Raw genomic sequence first — 16,225 nt, forward strand, 5'->3', positions numbered from 1 at the left:
AATGATCTTTTTACTGTGCAGTGCCAATCAGAGTCTGCCTCATTAAGGAAAGGAGCATTCATAGTAGACATGACACAAATTTAACTACATTAGACCTCTGCATTCCAAAAATACTTAATTTAAGTGTGTTGATTGCACAACAAGACACTATGTAAATGAGCTTACTTTCTTCTTCCTAGCACATTTGTTCTTGGTGTTAAAATGCTATGCTTAGAGAATTTCACACTCCCGACATGTAATATTCAGTAAAATATAAGAATATACGTATTTAACACATATATGTAGTAAAATTTCTACTTTCATTAGATCATGGTAAACTGTTTTGGAGAGGTTATATTAAAAACAATAGCAGCATCTCTTGTATTACACCACTATTTATTACTTCTGTGACCTGCCTTACATTAATATCACACACGGGACATCTTTTGGGAGTGCAAAATAGGGACAGCAGGTATTAATACAAACAAGAACCACTGTTCTTCAAAAGAAAAACATGCATTCAGTTTTGCAATTAAAAAGGTGTCTATGGAACACATGCTGCTGGCCCACAGAAGGAGGCTTACTCCTCTGGAGATGTGACTTGCAAAGTGAAGTGACAATGAGATGTTCTTGTATTCCAAAGCTAAACATAAGACAAAGGGCTATACTAATTGGCCTATATCAAACAAGGCACCTGCATCACTCTTCCAGCAAATCTGGGGAATGGTCTGGATATGAGAATTTATATTCTGGTATGTGCTTGCAGACTCCTAAGCTATCTTCAAAATGCAAATTTCTGTTTTTTTATATAGATAAAACAACTCTGTTTGTAAGGCAGTGTCTATCCCTTGTAAGTAAATTCAAACAGCACTTCAAATAATGGTATCTGAGAATGCTCTCATCGAAGCTTTGGTTATTTCTGAGATTCTTCTAAAAGCTACCTCTTTAATTAACTATTCCAAATTGCTTCTTATAAGGCTGAGTGACAAATATTATTTCAAGTTCTCTCCTGTAAAGCAGCTTGAGACATTAAATGTACAATACAACTAAAAATTACAGTTGACTTATTGGAAGATAATAAAAAGAAACATTCAGTCATATTGCACTGTATACACTCAATAATCAGCCAATTTATCAAGGGGGTACCCTTCTGTTTTTCATCTGACTAAATTATAATTACTTAAATGACTGATGGTACTAAGCAGATATGATTATTTTTAATCACAAACATGAAAAAAATCTGCAGATGCTGGAAATCCAAGCAACACACATAAGATGCTGGAGGAACTCAGCAGGCCAGGCAGCACCTACGGAAAAGAGTGAACAGTCGAGGTTTTGGGCCAAGACCTTTCAATGCAGAGTCCCACTTGCAGTAGGATGCAATCACAGGCTTTTCACAATGTTTTGAATACTACATTTGGTACTATACCAAAGTTCAAAGTAAATTTATGAAGTACATACATGTCACCACCTACAAGGCTGAAATTTGTTTTCTTGTGGGTATTCATAGTAAATACTAGAAACACAATAAAATTAATGAAAGACCACACCCAGCAGTACAGGCAGCAACCAAAGTGAAAAAGACAACAAACTGTGCAAATACAAAAAGAAATAATAGGTAATAAATAACCAATAAGTATAGAGAATGTGATATGAAGAGTCCTTGAAAATTAGTCCACAAGTTGTTCGAACAGTTCAGTGATTGAAAGAGTGAAGTTGAGTGAAATTATCCCCTCTGGTTCAAAATCTTGATGGTTGAAAGGTAATAAGTATTCCTGAACCTGGTGGAGTGGGCCCTGAGGCGCCTGTACCTTCTTCCTGATGGCACCAGTGAGAAGAGAGCATGGCCTGGATGGTGGAGGTCACTGATGATGGATGCTGCTTTCCTGTGACAGCGCTCTCTATAGATGTGCTCAATGGTTGGGAAGGCTTCACTGTGATGAACTAGGCCTTATCCACTACAAACTTCTAAGAAAGTAGAGGAATTGCATACTTTCTCCATAACAGAATTTATGTGCTGGATCCAGGACCAATCGTCTGAAATGATAACATTAAGGAAACTAAAGTTGCTGACTCCATCCAGCTCTGATTCCCAAAAACATGGACTGGCTCATGTGCCCCAAGTTTTCTCCTCCTGAATTCAACAAACAGCTCCACAGTCTTGCTGGCATTGAGAAAGAGGTTGTTACAGCACCACTCAGCCAGATTTTCAATCTCCCTCCTATATGCTGATTTATCACCATCTTTGATTTGGCCAATGACAGTGCTGATGTCAGCAAATGTAAATAAGGTAGTGGAGCTGTGCTTAGCTTCACAGTCACAAGTATACAGTGAGTACAGCAGGGGCTAAACACACAGACATGTAGTGCACCTGTGCTGATGGAGGTTGTGGAGGAGATGCTGTTGCCAAGTCAAATTGACTGGGGTCTGTAAGTGAAGAAATTGAAGATCAAAGCAATCTAATTTTCCTCTTTTAAATATATCTCAGATTTACCAGCATGCCATCTCTATCTCCTCCTATCCATTTGGAAGACTTAGTTTCTATTAATGCAACATAGAAGATGTTTTAGCTGAAAGGAGAAAATGTTACCTCATGATTATGCGAAATAGAAGATGTTAAAACACACCATGTCAAGCAGCATCTGATAAATGGTTAGTAAAGAGACTAAGGAGATGATCCAAGGTATCAATATGAAGTAAAAGCTCAGATTTCTTTTTCAGTTTTAATTTCAGATTTACATTTTTTTACATTTTTCTATTCACTTCACAACAGCTTATAGAAAATATTGCTTTTTTTTTAACATTGTTACAGAAGTACCAGAGAGAGCAGGTAACTGGTTACCTCACTGATTGATATGGAGGGGCCACTGTACAGAATTGGAAAAATCTGCAGAAGGTTGCAAACTCAGCCAACACCAACATAGACACCAGGCTCCCCAGCATCAAAAACATCTTCAAAAGGTGATGGAGGCAGCATTCATCACACATCAAAGAACCCCCATCACACATCTCTTCAGATTTCTACCATCAAAGAGGAGATAAAAGGAGTCTGAAGACACATTCTCAACATTTTAGGAACACTTTACCATCAGCTTTCTGAATGGACAATGAACCCATTAATACCACCTCTCTATTTTTGCTCTAATTTTGCACTCTTATTTTTAATATATATTTCTTACTGTGATTTATAATATTTTTACATATTGCACTATATTGCAGCTGCAAAACAAAAATGTCAAAATGTATATCAGTGATGTTAAATGTGATTCTGATTCCAAATATCTTCCTGATCTTAAAGGAATAGCATTTTTAAAGTTGATGAATTGGATGTCTGTGGGGTAAGTACACGAGCAATGGCAGCACTGGGCTCACTGCTGTCTCTGAAAGATGGAAACTGGGTTTACAAGTGATGCAAGTGTGTTCGTCAATCATTATTATTGGAAAATAGGAAGGATCAGAATCTCTGTGGACAACACAAACTGGCTGAGGAAAAATTAGGCTGCTGTATAATAAATTAAACAATCAATTGTTTCCAGGGAAAACAAGCAAACAGTTTGTGACATTGATGAAACAGGACTCCAAAGATAATAACCCTGCAATTAAATGGCCTTCAAAATAAAACAATCAGCCAACCTACCCTCAGAGATTAGTCAAGCAGAGTGTTACTGAACTACACATTACAGCAAAATTAACCCTTTGTCCCTTATCCACTGTTGGGCTAGCAATGGGTTACACAATTAAATTTCCTGGCTAGAAATTTGAAAAAGTAAAAATCTGTCTTTAGTATTTGGAATTGAGTGAATTGACCCCTCCTGGTATTTAATGCAAGTTTGAAATCATGTTTCAAGTCTGCTAAGATAGAATTTAACTTAAATAATTTCATTTAAAGAACTGTTTATTCTGTCTGCTTATTTTAATCATTCATTTACGTAGCAATAAAGAGCTTAGGATGAGAAATGGCACCTAATGGTGACTCCTTTGCATCTTCAGAAACAGCTCTATTTCCATCTTCAGTATCTCTCTTTTTCCCTTTCAGGGTACTTTTGAAGATTCTGACCTGGAGTTACATGCTGACTTCAGTTCTTTGCTGGAAGGGGTTTCATGACTGGCCATTATTCAATATGCCAAACATGCCGTCTAAGAGATTAGCTCACCTTCAGAGATCCGGGATTTCGTGGCTCTCGAGACGGGTGGACTAAAGGTCAGTGGCCTGGCAGTGAGAGACGGAATATCTCTGGCTGTGTGCCCAGAGACCAGAGAGCTTTGGGCACAAAGCTCGGAAAAAGCAATGCAACAGATTTTTAACTTTGTAAATCAGCAAGTTGTTTATTATGTCTCTCCTGTCGCTGTAAAATTGAGACACCTCTTTCTCCCTTATTAGGGAAAGAGGGGGAGGGGGGGAAGAGGGGGGGAAGAGGGGGGGGAGAGGGGGGGGAGAGGGGGGGAGAGGGGGGGGGAGGGGGGGGGAGGGGGGGGAGAGGGGGGGGAGAGGGGGGGGAGAGGGGGGAGAGAGGGGGGAGAGAGGGGGGAGAGAGGGGGGAAGAGAGGGGGGAAGAGGGGGGAAGACGGGGGAAGAGGGGGGGAAGAGGGGGGGAGAGGGGGGGAGAGGGGGGGAGAGGGGGGGAGAGGGGGGGAGAGGGGGGGAGAGGGGGGGAGGGGGGAGAGGGGGGGGAGGGGGGGGAGGGGGGGAGGGGGGGGAGGGGGGGGAGAGGGGGGGGAGAGGGGGGGGAGAGGGGGGGGAGAGGGGGGGGAGAGAGGGGGGAGAGAGGGGGGAGAGAGGGGGGGAGAGAGGGGGGAAGAGAGGGGGGAAGAGAGGGGGGAAGAGAGGGGGGAAGAGGGGGGAAGGGGGGAAGAGGGGGGAAGAGGGGGGAAGAGGGGGGAAGAGGGGGGGAAGAGGGGGGAAGAGGGGGGAAGAGGGGGGAAGAGGGGGGAAGAGGGGGGAAGAGGGGGGAAGAGGGGGGAAGAGGGGGGAAGAGGGGGGAAGAGGGGGGAAGAGGGGGGGAAGAGGGGGGGAAGAGGGGGGGAAGAGGGGGGGAAGAGGGGGGAGAGGGGGGAGAGGGGGGAGAGGGGGGAGAGGGGGGAGAGGGGGGGAGAGGGGGGGAGGGGGGAGGGGGGAGGGGGGAGGGGGGAGGGGGGGAGGGGGGAGGGGGGAGGGGGGAGGGGGGAGGGGGGAGGGGGGAGGGGGGAGGGGGGAGAGGGGGGGGAGGGGGAGGGGGGGAGAGGGGGGAGAGGGGGGAGAGGGGGGAGAGGGGGGAGAGGGGGGAGAGGGGGGAGAGGGGGGAGAGAGGGGGAGAGAGGGGGAGAGAGGGGGAGAGAGGGGGAGAGACACACACAGTCATTTATCAAATACTAGGTGAACGAGTAGTCTTTGGAGAACTGTGTCTGTCTTTGCTGTTGCTTTGCTTCACGCTTTATGTGTTTTTTGCTGGCTGGGGGGGAGTTGTTGCTTTGCTGTTGCTTACATGTGGGGGGAGCTGGAGGGGTGCTTTGGGGTTCTAACATTTAACTGTCATTCATTCTTAGGGGCACTCCTCTGTTTTCATGGATGGTTGTGAAGAAAAAGCATTTCAAGATGTACATTGTAAACATTTCTCTGACATTAAATGTACCTTTCAAACCTTTGATCTTTGCCAAAAGTCTTATAGTGTTCAGAAAGCTGTGCTCAGGAGATTAGAACATATACCTCTTTGCATGGATAATACATAATATACATGGTGTCTGATCATTATAAACCTATACTACAGTGAGCTTTAATCTATGTAAGCCATTGAAGTTGGAGAGGCATCAGATGTCTGGCATCTTTGATACAAACTAGATGGCAGCAAATACCATATTGTGGTTTTAAAACAGTAACAATGTCTGAAATAATATTATGGTTCTCTGCTGCTAACTTGGAGTCCAGGGTACTGACAGTGGACAAGAGAAGGAACATCCTGTACCTGAGCCCCAATCTCCACCCCACCCTACTCCCACTATGAGCAGGAAGTAATCAACTCTCCATATATCAATTCACAAAGGGTTTCAGAAGTATACAGTATATTGAGTTATAGAACTCCCGGTCTTCCTTTACACATTTCCTACTTGGAAATGTGGGAAGTGCGAAAAAGAAGAGACTATTTAAGAGAAAGAGAATAGAGACAGGGAGAAAAGTCAAAAAGAACTCCAGATGTTGGAAATCTGAAATAAAAACAGGAAGCACTAGAAACACTCAGTAGGTCAGGCAGTATCCGTGGAAAAAGAAACATAATTAACATTTCTAGTCAAGGACCCTCTGTGGGAATTGGAAAAGAGAAAAAACAAATTACCTTAATGCTTATAATAATTTGTGCATTTTCAGATTAAAGTACACTGCTCTCTTATTCCAATTTTAATTTATTAAACAATTCCTATTCAACTTTATTTCTAAAATACATGTCATCTTGTTTTTATACATTAAACTGCACAATAAGATCTGCTATGTTGTCCATGTTACACTATGTTCATCCCATTTTATGGTGAACAGTAAATCAAATAATTACAGTAGATATCCCATGGCATTATTTCAGACTTTCTAATGCATTACTAAAGTCAATGATCCACAATCAAGTTGGTATGAGAAACAAAATTAATGTTTCAGATCTGAGACCCTTTATCAGTACTAGGAAAAAGGGATAAAACAAAAGATAATTTGAAGTTCGGGAGAAGATGGCAGGCCAAAGCTTGTGGAGGGAGGGGAAGAATAGATCATTACCACCACCAATTTGTAATAAACAAATCTTAAACCCATGTTTCACTGATATCATTACTTCAGATCTCTTGTACTCTTAGAAATACAGACATCAATTGAGGTAGTGGGCTGATTGGGAGGGAAAGCAAGAGAGACGTGATACTAACGGTGGAAGTGTGGAGAAGAGTCTATTTTCTGTTTCCATTTGCATCCACAGATTTCTTTGAAACGCATTACCTGTTCTGCAGGAAACTTATGTTCTTTGTCCAGCTGCGCAGCAATTGGAACAAGTTCTTTTTCTGCAAACCCTCTGCAGGTGTCTCTCAACAACTGATGAGTTTCTGGAAGCTCAACCATCTGATAAACAGTGTGCAGTTGGCGTAGACATTTTGATTTCATGGCTAGAAGGAGAAAATGTCAGCTGAATCGCATTGTGATAAAGCAAAATGAAGAATATTCTGAAATTGCTTGATTAATCTACCCACTTGAACAGTTCACAAATTCATAGCCTTGCACAAATAGGGTATTTATAGGAGAGTGGCAAGGAAGAAACCTGGATTTTTTTTTAAAAAAAGTACATCCTTTTCTGTAAAGACTTGGTGAAGCATAACTTAGAAGATACTATAAAAGTGTGGAAGAAGATTGGATGAGACCAAAGTGGAACTTTTTGATGTCAACATTAAGTGGTACGTATGGGTTAAATCTAATGCTGTGCATCAGCCAGGTAACACCATCCCTACTGTTAAGTATGGTTAAGGTAGCATCATGCCATGGGGATGTTTCTCAGCTGCAGGGACTGGAAACCTGGTCATGACTGATGGGAAGATGAAAGTTAACATCAAGTACAGCCAGCAATTTGGAAGGCCAAAGCTACACTAGTCTTTATTAAAGAAGGTTTAAGTACAAGAATTAAGATGTCTAGCTTCAGTTACACCTGGCCCTAGTGAGACCATTTCTGGAGCACTGTATATATCTGATCTCCCTGGCTAAAGGAGTGCAGGAAAGGTTCAGCAAATTAATTCCGGGTATGTTAAGCATGTCATACAAAGAGAGATTAAGCAAACTGCCCTTATATTATTTCAGAATCAGAATCAGATTTATAATCAGTGGCATGTGTCATGAAATTTGTTAATTTAGCAGCAACAGTTCAATGCAGAACATCATATAGAAGAAAAAATAAATCATTTGCAGTATACATATATAGAATAAATTAAAAATCATGCAAAAACAGAAATAATATATATTTAAAAGTGAGGTAGAGTTCATGGGTTCAATGTCCATTTAAGAATGAGATGGAAGAGAGGAAAAAGCTGTTCCTGATTTGCTGAATATGTACCTTCAGGCTTCTGTACCCCCTACCTGATGGTAACAATGAGAAAACGGCATGCTTTGGGTGCTGGGGATCGAGTCCTTAATAATGGATGCTGCTGTTCTAAGACACTGCTCCTTGAAGAGTTCCTAAGTACTTTGTAGGCTAGTAGCCAAGATGGAGCTGACTAAATTTACAACCCTCTACAGCTTCTTTCAGTCCTGTGCAGTAGCCCCCCCCCCCCACCCCATATCAGACAGTGATGCAGCCTGTGAGAATGTTCTCTACAGTACATCTAGAGAAGTTTTTGAGTGTTTTTGTTGACATACCAAATCTCTTGAAACTTCTAATGAAGTATAGTCGCTGTCTTGCCTTCTTTATAGCTGCATCAATATGTTGGGACCAGGTTAGGTCCTCAGAGATCTTGACACTGAGGAATCTGAAATTACTCACTCTCTCCACTTCTGATCCCTCTATGAGGATTGGTATGTATTCCTTCATCTTACCCTTGCTGAAGTCCACAATCATCTCTTTCACCCTACTGACATTGAGTGCAAGGTTGTTGCTGTGACACCACTCCACTAGTTGGCATATCTTGCTCCTATACACCCTCTCATCTCCATCTGAGATTCTACCAACAATGGTTGTATCGTCAGCCAATTTATAGATGGTATTTGAGCTATGCCTAGCCACACAGTCATGTGTACAGAGAGAATAGAGCAGTGGGCTAAGCACATACCCCTGAAGTGCACCAGTGTTGATCGTCAGTGAGGAGGAGATATTATCACCAATCCACACAGATTGTGGTCTTCCAGTTAGGAAGCTGAGGATACAATAGCAGAGGGAGGTACAGAGGCCCAGGTTCTATAACTTATCAATCAGGATTGTGGGAATGATGGTGTTAAATGCTGAGCTACAGTCGACGAACAGCATCCTGACATAGGTGTTTGTGTTGTCCAGGTGGTCTAAGACCATTTGAAGAGCCATTGAGATTGTGTCTGCTGTTGACCTGATACATGCAGAATTTTTATGGAGTATGACAAGATATATAGTGTCCCTCTTGGCTGGGGAGACTAGATCCACTACAAATGATTGGCCATTTAAGACAGAGACAAAAATAACTTCTTTAAAATTCAAAATGCTGAGTCTTTGGAAATCTCTGCCGAAGAGGGGCTGTACAGGCTCAATCAGGAATTATATTCAAAGCAGAGATCAATGGGAAGGAAGACATTAAGGAAATCAGGATATCTGTTAGTGCAGGAAAGTTGTTGTTGAAGTAAAAGATCAGCTACCATCTTACTAAGTGGAAGAAGGGGCAGATGAACCTCCTCTTGCTTCTAGTTACCAATAACTGACTAGTCACCCTTCACCAGTCACATTCATTTAAGCACACACTATTTCTACTAGCATGTTTCTGCAGGAAACCTTGAGCCTGCCCCTTGCTCCACTAAAATTGTTCCTTCCTATTTTGACTCCCTCCTTTCTCCCCAGGTCCAGCCTATACCTGCATACATCTGTGACACTTCTGATGTCTCCCAGCACTCTGAAAATTTCCATTTTCCTGGTCCAAACTTGCTTTCCTTTACCATGGATGTTGTAATGCGGGTATTATTAAAAGTAAGTTAATACTAATCAGGAAGCTGTTGGTCGGGATCCGGGGTGGATGGGGTTTTTACTTCCGCTCTTTTTACTGCCAGTATGCATTGTATATAGTTCCTCCACCCATGTCGCACGAGGTAACTGCAAGCCTCTGTACTGTGAATATCATTTGCCGGCCCAGATAAAGTGTTCTTTTGGCCATCAAATTGTCGAGTGGTCTTTTTGTAAAGTAGAAGTTACCACATATTTTTGGAGACGAGGTAAACTGGTTTTGTGGACGGGTCGGCCCTGTTTTCGATCAGGAGCTGTGAGTGGGCGAGGAGCCTTGTGTTCGGATGGCTACATTCGGAACAATCGGTGTGTTCGACGAGCAAATCGAGGATTAACCGGAGTATGAGGAAAGGTTGGGCCACTTTTTCAGTGCTAATGGAATTACTGAGGAGGCTAAGAAGCACTCTATTCTCCTGAGTGTGTGTGGGGCATGGACATACAAGCTGATAAGGAACTTAGCTACACCGTGGAAACCGGGAGAAATTCCATACGACGAACTGGTCAAGCTCTTGGGGAACCACCACAATCCAAAGCCTTTGGTTATAGTTCAACAGTTCAAGTTTCACAGCCATGTCCGGAAGCCAGGTCAGTTTGTGGACGATTTTGTGGCTGAGCTTTGGCAGCTGGCAGAGCATTGCGTGTTGGATGACATGCTCTGTGATAGATTAGTATGCGGCATTAATAATGACGTCACACAACGCAGCTTGTTTGAACAAACCCCACCATTGACTTCCAAGAAAGTCCTAGAGATTGCCCAAGGCATGGAGATGGGTCCTAATAATGCCGAGGATATACAGAAAGGATATGGGGGGTTGCAGTCAGCAGCAGTGCTCCAAGTCAGGAGGGAGACTGGTAAACAGGCAAAGCCGGTGGAATGTTTTCAGTGTGGAAGAATGCACTATGCAAATGTTTGTAAATTCAAAGATACTGTCTGCCATGCTTGTAGCAAGAAGGGACATTTAGTTAAAAAGTGCAGGAGCATAAAGGGTAAGGTTAAGCCTGGGCAGGGGAAAGCTCAGCAGACTCGGGCAGCCACACACCACCGAGGAGAAGCAGACGGAGAGGCAGCATGTGCCTACAACGTGTTTGGGGTGGAAACAGATGAGGGACCACCTGAACCATATTATGCCACAGTCACTGTCAAGGGAAAGGACATTAAGTTCAAGATTAAATCAGGGGCTACAGCATCGGTCATTAGTGAAGAGACCTACAGGAGGACATGGGGATCCAACCTGCCTCCCATCAGACCATCTAAGCTCCAACTCAGGACCTATACAGGGCAGCCCATACCTCACTTAGGGGTGTTATCTGTGGATATTTCGGCCGGGGGCCAGAAGGCTGAAGCCAGGCTGGTGATAGTTAAGGACATTGGGCCCAGTCTTTTGGGCCGTGATTGGCTTTGCAAAATCCAGCTCAACTGGCATGAAATTAAGTATGCACGCACAATGGACGACATTCTGCAGTGGTATAGTGACGTTTTCAGGGACGAGCTGGGCACACTGAAGGGTGTGACCATGAAACTCCATGTCGACCCTGAGGCCACACCATGTTTCTTTAAGCCCAGGTCAGTGTCCTATGCCATGAAAGGCAAAGTCCAGGCGGAGCTGGAACGTTTACAGGGGCTGGGCATCATTGAGCCTGTCCAGTTTTCAAGGTGGGCGGCTCCTATTGTTCCAGTTCTGAAGGCAGATAAAACGATGAGGATATGTGGGGACTACAAGCTTACGGTGAATCAGGTCTCTAAGCTGGAGGAGTACCCATTGCCACGGGTGGATGACCTGTTTGTGACCCTGTCAGGGGGTAAGCTGTTCAAAAAGCTGAACGTGAGCCACGCCTACCAACAGCTGCTGCTTGACAAGGATTCAAAGTATGTCACCATCAATACGCACAAGGGATTATTCAAATACAGTCGCCTGGTGTTTGGAGTGGCGTCTAGCCCTGCCATTTTCCAAAGGACAATGGACTCTTTGCTGCAGGGAATTCCGCACGTAGCAGTGTATCTTGATGATATTTTGATCACAGGAGCCACAGAGGGGGAGCATCTGGCTAATTTAGAACAGGTGCTGAAGAGACTCTCAGATGCAGGTCTGTGGTTGAAAATGCGGAAAATGTGTGTTCCTGGCTCCGAGTGTGACCAACCTGGGACACGAGATTACAGGTGAGGGGCTTTGCCCAGTGGAGGACAAAGTGAGAGCTATCAAGGAGGCCCCAAGCCCCAAGAGCGTCACTGAACTCAGATCATTTTTGGGCATGGTGAATTATTATGGCAAGTTTCTTCCGGACCTCTCAAAGGTTTTGGCCCCACTGTATAAGCTGCTTCACAATGACACTAAATGGCAGTGGGGTGAAGAGCAGGAGGAAGCTTTCAAGGAAGTGAAAGAACTCCTCCACTCAGCGAAGCTGCTCGTTCACTGTGACCCAGACAAGGAGATCACCCTTCCATGCGATGCTTTGCCCAATGGAGTCAGGGCAGTTCTCTCACACATAATGGAGGACCGTTCAGAGAAGCCTATTGGTTTTGCTTCACGTACCCTGACAGCTGCTGAGAAGGGATATTCACAGCTAGACACAGGTCTGGATAATGTTTTTGTGGTCAAACGTTTTCATCAGTACCTCTATAGACGTGCATTCACAATTTATACGGACTATAAACCACTGATGAGCCTTTTTAGGGAGACCAGATGCATCCCACTGCTAGCCTCAGCCAGGATACAGCATTGGGCTCTCACATTGTCATCTACCAGTATACTATTGTGTACAGAGCGGGTGGGGATAATGCAAACGCCGATGCGCTGAGTCGACTCCCTTTACCTGAGACACCTGTTACTCCAGATGTGCCTCCAGAGACTGTGTTTTCATTGCAGAGGCTGTCCGCGACTCCTGTAAAGGCGACCCAGATCAAGCAACGGACAGAGAAGGACCCAGTGCTGTCTCAAGTCAAGACTTTTCTTTTACAAGGTTGGCCCAGAGTTGTGGAAGGAGAGGAACTGAGGCCTTATGCCAAACACAAGACTGAACTGAGTCTGCAGGATGGTTGCATTTTCTGGGGGGGATAAGTGTCATCGTGCCTCCCCCTGGCCATTCACAGATTGTGGAAGAGATTCGTGAGACTCACCCAGGGGTGTCTCGAATGAAAAGCCTTGCAAGATCCTACGTCTGGTGGCCAAGAATGGATCAGGATCTGGAGAACAAGGTAAAATCACGCACTCAATGTCAGACCAATCAGAACATGCCACCACCAGCTCCTTTGCACCCATGGGAGTGGCCAGTCTACTCCTGGTCTAGGCTACATTTGGACCTTGCTGGCCCCTTTATGGGACAGATGTTTCTTGTAATGGTAGATGCGCATTCCAAATGGATCGAAGCTCACATCATGAGCAACATCACAGCCCCCTCAACCATAGACGAACTCAGGCAAGTGTTTGCAGTCCACGGGTTGCCTGACACTCTGGTCACTGATAACGGCCCAACGTTCACCAGTGAGCTGTTCAGTGAGTTCATGGGGCAGAATGGCATTCGTCACATTCGGACAGCCCCTTTCCACCCAGCCTCAAATGGTTTGGCTGAGCGAGCTGCTCAGACAGTGAAGGAAGGCCTGAAGCGGATGACAGGGGACTCTCTTAGTACCCGGCTGTCACGTTTCCTGTTTAAATACCGCCTCACTCCACAGACTATGACTGCACGCACTCCAGCAGAGATGCTGATGGGGCGTAGACCCAAGTCAAAACTGGACTTGCTGCACCCGGACATGAAGGCAAAAGTGGAGAGAAAGCAGAAAAAGCAGAAGGAGGGACATGATCAACATGCGCGAGACAGACAGTTCGAACTGGATGACAATGTCTATGTGAGAAACAATCAGCAATGGCTACCTGGTGTTATTCTTAAGCAGAGTGGTCCAGTCTCCTATGTTGTTAAGCTGACCGATGGGCGTGTTTTCCGCAGACATCAGGACCACGTGCGCCTGCGTCTGATTCCGGCTCAGAGGTGGACAGATCCATGGAGTTCCAATGGGGAGACAGACTACTGGGGAAGCATGTCCACCAGTGACTTTGCCAGAGGGGGCAGAGTCCCCTGAGGAGGATGGACATTCTCACGCGGACACACAGGCCCCTCTCGTGTCCCTACCACCAGATCCACCCAAAACATCCTCACCAGTGGTGCCTGCTGGGTCACCGGGGGTAGTGCGTAGATCACAGCGCCCTCGCAAACCTCCTGACAGACTGAATCTTTGATTGGACAGTTTCTTTTGTTGTTAGATTGAATGTTGAATTTGCCATGTTTTCTTTAGGTGTTTTTGAATTGGTAACCTGTTGCTAATGATACCACTGTTTTTATTTCCCAGTTCTTCTATATTCGGGAATGTTGGATTTTAAAGGGGGAGAAGTGTAGTAATGTGAGTATTATTAAAAGTAAGTTAATACTAATCGGGAAACTGTTGGTAACGAGAGGTGGGATCCCGGGTTGATGGGGTTTTTACTTCCGTTCTTTTTATTCCCAGTATGCATTGTATATAGTTCCTCCACCCATGCCGCACGAGGTACCTGGAAGCCTCTGTATTGTAAATATCATTTGCCGTCCCAGATAAAGGAGTTCTTTTGGCCATCAAATTGTGAGTGGTCTTTTCGTAAAGTAGAAGTTACCACAATGGATGTAAACCCTTCCCTACCTCCAACGAAGGCCCTCCACTTTCTCTTTGAATGGAAGCCCAATCAATGCCCCTCAACCAATACACTCATTTACCTGGCTGAATCTAAATTCACACTGCACAACTTCTTCATTTCCACTAACATCTTGTTTATCTGCATGAATGTGTGTGGAGCTAAGGTACTGCAAGTCTTTCTTTCAGCATTACAAAGGCACATTTTTGGTGCTTTCTGCCTGCAGACTCAAACATTTCATTACTTATACTTACAGTTTTCCAGCCTGCTCTCAGTTTCAAATGGTCTATCCTTGACTAGTCTTTACCCTTCCTGGATTTACCTTAGCCTAGGGGAAACAACAGCCCTTCATTCATTGTGGAGCCCTGTAAAATTGTTTTAAGTTTCAATCAATATATTTTGACATGAAGGCAAACAACTTCTGAATACGTATCACAAGAGCGTAAACATACCCTCAAGTGAAAACCTTTCCCATAACTTTAATAAAATCCTTGTGACAGTATAATGGCTATCCACTGCGTTAGCTATGATCTTTGGGGGAAAGAAACTGATATTTCATCTGTTTCGACTGTCAGCAACAATGTGGTTCCAGACCTGAATCATTCGCCTTGCTCCTCTCTCCACAGGAGTTCTGTGAACTGATGAATGTTTAATGTTGTCATTTTAAAGGGCGGGTTCCGTCAGAAGAGGTTCACCGGTTCCGGCGGCACCTCATTCCATCCTCTCGTAGTGTTCGCTGTGCAGCCCTCCCCTTACTTGACAAGTTTACATCTTATCAAACTCACTCGGAGCTCCGACGACTCTCCATAGCAACGACCCCATCCGGCCGGCTTTTGCGTACCCGACTCCCCCGGACCCGGGCCTCGCGTTCCGCTCCCAAGCACACGGCCTGCACTCCTAGAGCTGCTATGTCCAAAGTCCAAAGTTAAACTTCCAATACACAGCAAGTCCGGTATTTTGGGGAGCTGCCGCAAAACGTTGCCGTATTACGTTAACGTCACCTTAGTCTCGGTGTCGTGATGAGTCCGGCAACTTTTAGTGCGAGAGGAAACTAGTTACTGTGCATTACTCTGTCAAACAACAACCCTGGGGCTGCAGGGGCAAAATGTAAACTAAAACTTTTCACCACAGAGAACAACTGGGTAATAATTGAAATGTTTTCTTTTAAAGCAGCACTGTGAATGTAAAGAGAAAGCAAGTGACGGAAAATAGGAAGTGAGACAAAAAAGGCGACTGACACATTCGGGTTTTGTACTACCATTGGAGCTAAGGCGTAAGAAATTGGAGCAGGTGTAGATGAAAATTTAAAAAACCTCCAATGTTCTAAATATAAGATTTAAAAAGCTGAAAGTACTCACCAGTTCCAAGATTTTGCTACTTTAATTCACCATCCCATTCCCACTCTGACCTATCAGTGGTCTCCGACAGATGCTATATATATAAAAAAAAGCTGAATGCAAGCTTTAGATACATCAACCCATCGTCGGCTGGGCGCATTGCAGCCACCCAGATTCGACATCAAATTCATGACCTTCAGGTACCTCAAGATTTCCGTGCACGTCCGATTCCACGTGTACTGTGGATATCTACCTTAACTATGAATATAGTTTAATTGACTTAAAGGCCTGTGCCGTTCTGTTTTTTCTCTCCATCAGCATAAGCTGATTTGCTGGGTATTTCCCACAGCTCTGTATTTTACAGTTTTTACTCGATCCTTTATTTTCCGTTCCTCAAGCTGCCCTCATTACCTATCAACCAGATGCCTCAGGTTGTACTTATCAGCGGAGCACCAGAACCTCATCCAATGTCTCCTTTTGTTCTATCAATTCCATCCCACCAACACCACCCCCCCCCCCCCACGACTCGGCAACTTCAAATGTTTTCTCACATTCCCAATTCTGATGAAGAGTCTTCAACCCAAAC

General features: G+C 44.5%; 1 protein-coding gene across 6 annotated transcripts in view; it reads right to left on the reverse strand.

Annotated features, from left to right (window-relative positions):
- Positions 1-15,257, reverse strand: part of acads (acyl-CoA dehydrogenase short chain) — a 141,684-nt gene extending 126,427 nt beyond the window's left edge. For 3 of the 6 annotated variants that reach the window (XM_059988347.1, XM_059988344.1, XM_059988341.1), the window contains exons 1-3: positions 15,088-15,257; positions 12,760-12,825; positions 6,923-7,086 (exon numbers count right to left, since the gene is read on the reverse strand). In XM_059988347.1, the coding sequence (XP_059844330.1) occupies positions 6,923-7,086; positions 12,760-12,825; positions 15,088-15,124 (267 nt within the window). In that variant the 5' untranslated portion in view covers positions 15,125-15,257. The other 3 variants (XM_059988346.1, XM_059988342.1, XM_059988345.1) reach the window with 2 other exon arrangements.
- Between the last annotated feature and the right edge of the window lie 968 nt (positions 15,258-16,225).

Source organism: Hypanus sabinus, chromosome 13 (genome assembly GCF_030144855.1).
Source record: "Hypanus sabinus isolate sHypSab1 chromosome 13, sHypSab1.hap1, whole genome shotgun sequence".
Classification (NCBI taxonomy): Eukaryota; Metazoa; Chordata; class Chondrichthyes; order Myliobatiformes; family Dasyatidae; genus Hypanus; species Hypanus sabinus.